This window comes from Brachionichthys hirsutus, chromosome 10 (assembly GCF_040956055.1).
Source record: "Brachionichthys hirsutus isolate HB-005 chromosome 10, CSIRO-AGI_Bhir_v1, whole genome shotgun sequence".
Lineage (NCBI taxonomy): Eukaryota > Metazoa > Chordata > Actinopteri > Lophiiformes > Brachionichthyidae > Brachionichthys > Brachionichthys hirsutus.
Window position 1 is genome coordinate 8,422,492 of NC_090906.1, and position 6,875 is coordinate 8,429,366.

At 41.4% G+C, this 6,875-nt stretch overlaps 1 protein-coding gene across 1 annotated transcript; it reads left to right on the forward strand.

The window, feature by feature from the left end:
• Nucleotides 1-736: 736 nt before the first annotated feature.
• b4galt4 (UDP-Gal:betaGlcNAc beta 1,4- galactosyltransferase, polypeptide 4) lies at nt 737-5,174 on the forward strand. Its single transcript, XM_068744340.1, has 8 exons — nt 737-847; nt 2,447-2,462; nt 2,689-2,985; nt 3,269-3,501; nt 4,218-4,405; nt 4,554-4,676; nt 4,815-4,919; nt 5,039-5,174. The coding sequence occupies exons 1-8, from the start codon at nt 737-739 to the stop codon at nt 5,172-5,174; spliced, it is 1,209 nt and encodes a 402-aa protein (XP_068600441.1).
• Nucleotides 5,175-6,875: the final 1,701 nt, after the last annotated feature.

Genomic DNA, 6,875 nt, shown 5'->3' on the forward strand with positions numbered 1-6,875 from the left:
GATGGGACGTCTTTGTGATTTTGGAGAGGTGTTCTTTACGCACATCGCCATCAACTAGCGCAAAGAAAAAAAGTCAATCACATATTGAACTATATCAAAGTGAAGCGCAGTTACATGGTCACGTCAAGATATGCAGCCTTATTCCCTGCTTTGTGATGTCCTTATCTTCTGCATTCTAACACGTCGAGGAAGACGGATCTCCGCCGCAGGTGCTGTTAACCATCCATAACCCACCCGCAACTACAACTTGGCCAGACAGACAACTGCATATCAGAAATGTTTGTTTTAGTCTTTTCAAATAAACTGGAATGCTGCAAAGCTTGACTGATGAGAGAACAATGTGAAAATCTAAGAAGATAGAAGTTAGGAATTTGCCTCAAGGAAAACCAAGGCTTGGTCATTCAGATTTAAACATCACTACACTGAGACCTACACACCCCAAGGTCATTCGTCAAGAACAGCCTGCAAAAAGATCCACAACATGTAAATGAGGGGGAATAATTACAGGTGCCCACAAAATTAAATGCATTCAGATATATTTGAGGTTAGGTTTCTTTTTTACAAAAAGTAATGGGATGTCAACAGAGAAAGGAACAGCAAATAATTGTCATTTATATCACGCCTATGGCTTGTGTTTTTTTTTTTTTTTTTTTTTAACTTTTAAGAAAGCTGCTAAATTTAGCAAAAGCCCATTTTAGGACGCCGTGACCTCCCGCATTCTCAACTGCACAGCAACATGCTGAGCATCACGGCTGCGCTCAGGGGGAGACGAGGAGCAGCTGCACCCTCTGTTCGGTTCGCAGCCCCGCGGGATCTCACGGAGCGGTCTGGGGCCGTCATGATGCAGGCAAGGGACAAAGTGACTGGGTAGTGGGCAACAACTGCAGGTTGGATGAAAGAAGACAAACACGACTCTCTCTTGAATGCCTTCGTTAAATACAACGAATTCAACGCAAATCCAATTGTCAATAACAGACAAGTAAGTACAATTTCCTGTGTGCGATTCTGCCTTCACAATTAAAGTAGTTTAGCGGCGCTGCTTTTGTGAATGACGTGTTTTCAATGGCATATTACGCTTGGTGCCCGCAACAGTTATCTAGAATTAAATGCTGAATAAATTAGGAAAATCATTTGTAGGCTATTTCCAGGGCTAAACAAAAAAAAAAGCAGCTGCCAATTTGACTGAATATTTTGTCACGAAATATTACACACGACACTAATAATACAACTAATAATCACAAGTTAATGGGAAGACATATCTTATATATATATGTACTGAAAGGGAGTGTTCCCATTCACATTCTATGTATTTTTTTAATTATTATTATTTATTTTTTACGAACCCCTCTTTTAACTAAGGCTTTTATTGTGAAATACCTCCATCACGTTTATATTGGCACGGCAAGGCTCTGGTTGATTTCTGTGTGATGGCCTGGAGCGGGTAAGGAGTGCTGCTCGACTTGGCGGCCGTACCGAGAGGGTTTTACGGTGCCGTTTTACTGTTCTGTCCCGTTGCCTGCGCCAATTAGTATTTCGAGCCGCACCGTTCGTGGCTGGATGGCAGCGTTTTGGCGTAAGCTAGCTCGCTAATGTTGTTATTATCACGGTGTCGGTTCGAGCCAGCCTGCTAGCTGCTTGTCTGTTATTCCCCCAAAATGAAGGCAGGGGAGTTGGTGTGAAGGAAAAAAAAAAGTAAATTAAAGCTTTATTTAACTTGCCAGATAGCTAGCAGTGGAGAAGTGTTTCTTCTACTTTTATGCGAGTAAAACAAAAAGAAATACTGAAATGTACTCGGAAGTATAAACCGAGAAAGTGAGCGAGAACCACCTCTGCCCAGTTGCCCCATGAGAGCTTGATCCTCATTTGATGGACTCCATGACAATGAAAACCTTGAATTTAACTCCTAACTGAAACATCAGTCCTGCTTGAATCATACTTTTAGGTCTAGTACATTATTATTTGTTGTCTTACAATGGCAAGTTATTAGCCCAATAAAGTTAAAACATTCTGGTTCACCAGATCTGGAATACTATTTGTTTCCAGGTCAGAATCTCTGTTGATACTTGGTGGATTGTACGGGGAATCCTGTTTTTAGCCAAGCATTATGCACGTTATCCATGAAGTTGGAAGCAAACATTGGTGTCTCACTTGTGTAGTGATTCTGAGCTTTCTCAAAGACCATAGAGGGGGGTGGGGGGAGGCAGGTATGAAGCAACTAGGTGTAAACTCCCCGTTCGGGAAGCTATTTCTTTAGTGTGAAACAAAATGGAGATCAGAAGATCAAACGAGCTCAGCTTTGCTGGTTTCCAGAGGAACACAATGCTCCTTTGCTGTTGGATTAAAACTAAAACTGTTTCTCATGAACTGACAATCTTATGCTGGAGTGATTTTCATACAGATGCTGCCCGTCTTTTCTATAGTAACACGTTTCTCTTGTAATTTGCAGGTGCTGGAGGACACAGGTTTTCTTGGTCTGAAGATGGATTTTGGGAATTAGGCGATGGCTTTTTCCCCACTGAGCTTTCCGTACTTCAAAATGTCCATGTGGTTAACGCCATATACCGCTTTACTGTATTGCTCAGCAGCTTGTTTCATCGCCATGGCAATACGGGTCGGCAACACTTGTAGCGGCCAGTGTTTTTAGTGAAACGTCCTGCGACAAGGAAATCGACACCGTAACATTTTCAGTTGCCGCATTCACCATCGCATTAGCCATGAGGTTCCGTATGCCTGCAGTCAAGATTTTGTGGAAAGCCAGATATTTTTTAGCGATCATTTTGTCTCTCTCGGCGCTGGCGTGGCTCTCAACATTTTCCAGGGACGTGGTTAAATCCTTAGATGATGCCTCTGCTTTGACACAAGCTCAGGAAAGCGAAGACGACCAAGCGGACGATCGGCAGCCTTGGATGGCAGAGGCCACGCCCTCGGCTGCTCCATTGATCCCTAAAGCAAGAGGGTCGTGCCCGCTGAAGTCTCCACTGCTACGTACGTATACCCTTCATTACCGTGGCCCATAAGAAATGCGTTCTAATTATTTAATCAAAGCCGTTTAATTCATGAATGCAAAGTGTTTTTTAAGATGTTTAATGTGGACCTACACGCCAGGGATTTATGGTTTACGAGTGTCATAACCATCAATTTCTGTTTTGTGATGTTTACAGTTGTTCACTTTACAGGCGCAGGTCACAAGAGAAAATGTTTGATGTGATTATTTTATCACTGCCATAAAATTGGTTTATTGAGGTTTTTATTTGTTGTCTTTCTATAGAGGGAGCTCTTAAACTCTCATTTGACCCCTCCCTGAAAATGGAGGATGTTCAGAAGGAGAACGAGGCGGTGAAGGAAGGCATCTATGAGCCAGCGGACTGCACAGCGAGGCAGAGCGTCGCGATCCTCATCCCCCATCGCAAAAGAGAGAAACACCTGCTCTACCTGTTGCACCATCTGCTCCCCTTTCTGGAGAGGCAGCAGTTGCACTTTGGCATTTACGTAATCCATCAGGTACTGCATCGGCTCACGCGTGACACGCTGCCCAGGATTCAGATTGTCCTTTCATCTCTATAACTTTATGTAATCTGTGGGAAGCTGAATGTCATTTATTGCCGTCGTGTGTTAGAGGTCTACAGGTGTAACCGGTATTCCTTCTCCTGCGTGTGATAAGGTATTTCCTCACTGAGAAAGACTTGGCTTCAAGCCCAACCGTTGGTTTCCCAGCAGGTTTCATGTTACCCCTGCTGGAAATGTTTTCATTGGTGTGGGTAATGTGCAAATGTTACAATTGGTGGTTTGTTTTTATTTATTTATTGGGATAAACTGGTTTCAGAGGATTTTTGAAAAAGACATGAGAAAGCATTTCCGGTTGAATATCAACTGAACACAAACGCTAATAGATCAGTGAAATTGTAAACCTTTTATCATCAGTTTTAAAACTCAGACATCCTGACAGGTTTTTAAGTCTTATTTTATTATCCCGTTTCTTCCTGCATTGTCATTACAATGAGCGAATTCATCTGAAAACCAGCACTGGTTTCAATTACTGGTTTGTAATTTGAGAAGAGTGTTTGTAAAACCATGTGTATCCGGGAGAGTTGGATTCTTATTCATTATATTGTCTTAAAGGCTTTATAATATTTACCTAATCTGTATGGACATATTAATCCTGTCCTAATTCACTTCACAAACATTTATGCACGTTTTCTTTTTTTTTTCCCCCGAAGGCTGGTGATGAAACATTCAACCGTGCGAAGCTACTGAACGTTGGCTATCTGGAGGCGTTGAAAGACCACCAATGGGATTGTTTCGTCTTCCATGATGTTGACCTGATTCCTGAAAATGACTTCAATTTATACGTCTGTGAAAAGGAACCCAAACACTTGGTGGTTGGACGAAATGTCACAGGATACGTGTGAGTGTGTGTCTTTGGAGCAACATCACAAATCGGCACAGAAATCCTTTTAGCTGGTGACCGTTTACTCGGGCCTGATGATAGCCTGAAAGCCGTGACGTAATCCTCAATCACAGTTCTGTTGTAGTTATCGTGCTTCCTTTCCCAGTCTGCGTTACCAAGGCTACTTTGGAGGAGTTACAGCCCTGAGCAGAGAACAGTTCCTACGAGTGAATGGATTCTCCAACGAGTACTGGGGTTGGGGTGGAGAAGATGACGATATTCGTGTCAGGTGGGACAAACGCAAATGGAAACGCCGTTTTAAGAATCAGTTTTTCCTTTTCCTAATATCTGGAGCGAGTCATTCATTCGTTCATTTGTTCATTTGTTCATTCATTCGCTGATGCACGCGTTCTGTTTTCTCATGCAGGGTTACCCTGCAGAAAATGCGGGTTTTGAGGCCGTCTGCTGATGTCGCTCGCTATACCATGGTGTTTCACAAAAGGGACGCTGGGAATGGAATCAATGGAAAAAGGTCAGTCAATGTAGAGAATAATGTGTTTCGCTGCTTGAGACATGAACTTGGTCAATTAAGTGCTGATAGATACAGCAAAGTGATTTATAAAGAGGACTGTTTTTTTTTTTTCTTTGTAGGATGGAGTTATTGGCAAAAACCCCACAGGTGTGGCGACAGGATGGACTCAACACCTGCTCATATCAGACTTTGTCGGTGGCGAGGCAGCCGCTTTATGTTAATGTCACTGTGGACATCGGCGAGCCGCAGAGTTGAGACTCCAAACAGGAAATCTGCTGTTACCAAAAAAAAACCACCCAGCTCCTATATTTTATACAAACTGTTACAGACCATTGACTGCAGACCAGCTGCTTGATGTATACAGGTAACACATATAGAACACAAAATGCACATCGTTTCTAGTTTGTGCATATAATGTGGCCTTTTTACCCTGTATATTATCAGCCAGCAAATATCAAGCAAATAATATATTTTTTTTTTCTCACCTTTTGGTGAGTCAAATCAAGATACTGACCTGTAATTATACATGTTTTTAAAATAATATTGGTAAACATGACAGAGTTCAAATCAATCCCCAAAGACGGGGACTTATCAAGATGTCTCCCTCGGCTCCTGTTACATTCTCTGGGCTTCATTTAACCCGAGTAGCTGTAATAAGAAATTTGATAACGTTACTGTAGGTGAGCCGAAAGTATTGAGTGGAGTTAAGTTTGGTTCAAACCTACTCTGACTCATTAAGTCAGTGAGACGACTGATTGGTCTCATAATAGACTTGGGTTTGTTTTTTATCATTGATGTGTAAATCACTAACGGACAGTGCGTGATTTTGATAAGGGAACATTTGATCAGTGGTGATGTAGGGTGAAGTGCATTAATTTTAATTTAAGCTTTTTTTTTTTGTATACCAGATGCTAGAAGGACAAAGTGCAAGACAACAATACTTTGATATACTAATCGGCATAATCCATTTTTAGTTAAGTTACTTAAATCTTCAAGCATTAAATACTCGGGACTCCATCGTTAACAAAGAGTTCTGCTTCATTGTTGAGGGTAGAAAGTTCTGTTAGATATTAAACCGTTTGAGTTGCACTGCAGAAACAAAAAATGGATTGTTTTATTATATCATCTTTCTCACTTTGTCCATGGTGGCAGAGAATAATGCTCTATATCTGAGGTCTTCCTCAACTTTAACAAACCTGTTACAGAGAGATGTGGGCTTTTGTTACCAAGAGCATCGAATGTCTGCACCGACATGAAAAGCTCAAACTGCTGAAAAGCAATACTGTGTGGAGCCGAGCATATCAACTGTTGTACGGAAGGATGTTACTGACGGCACCGATCAGGTTTACTGCTGTCGTGAAACACTGAAACTGGGTCACGCATGAAATGCCTTGTTCACACGAGTGACTAAATATGTGCATATGTGATGAGGTATGTTGGTACATATGGTTCTTATTTCCATTATATAGTCACTATATACCTCTTGGTCTCTGTCATTTATCTTATATTATTACTGGGTTTTTTTTTGGGGGGGGGGGGGTTGTGCATCTTACACGCTAAAGCCTTGGGCTGTTTTGGTCCGACTTGATTTTACAGTTGTTGCATGAAGGGAGGAAGGATGTTTCTGTTGATGCCCCTTAAATACTTACTGGACGGTGGGTTATGTTCTTATCCTTCTTTTTGTTCCAATATTGTTTAAGTTACAAATTAATATTTCTCTTCTATATTGATAAAGTTTTAGATGAACAATCTGCATACTATGTTTTGAGTGCAGAATGTTGCATACACATTAATGTCTGTCGTTTAGGAATTATTGGTGATACTAATCGGTACAATAAAATATTTGTTAATTATCCCTGCATACGTTTGACTCATATTTCTGATTCAAATTGAAATCATACTGAGGCACTGCATAGTGCCAGGAACACTCTTTCTGCCAATTCCCTTCCCAGGAAT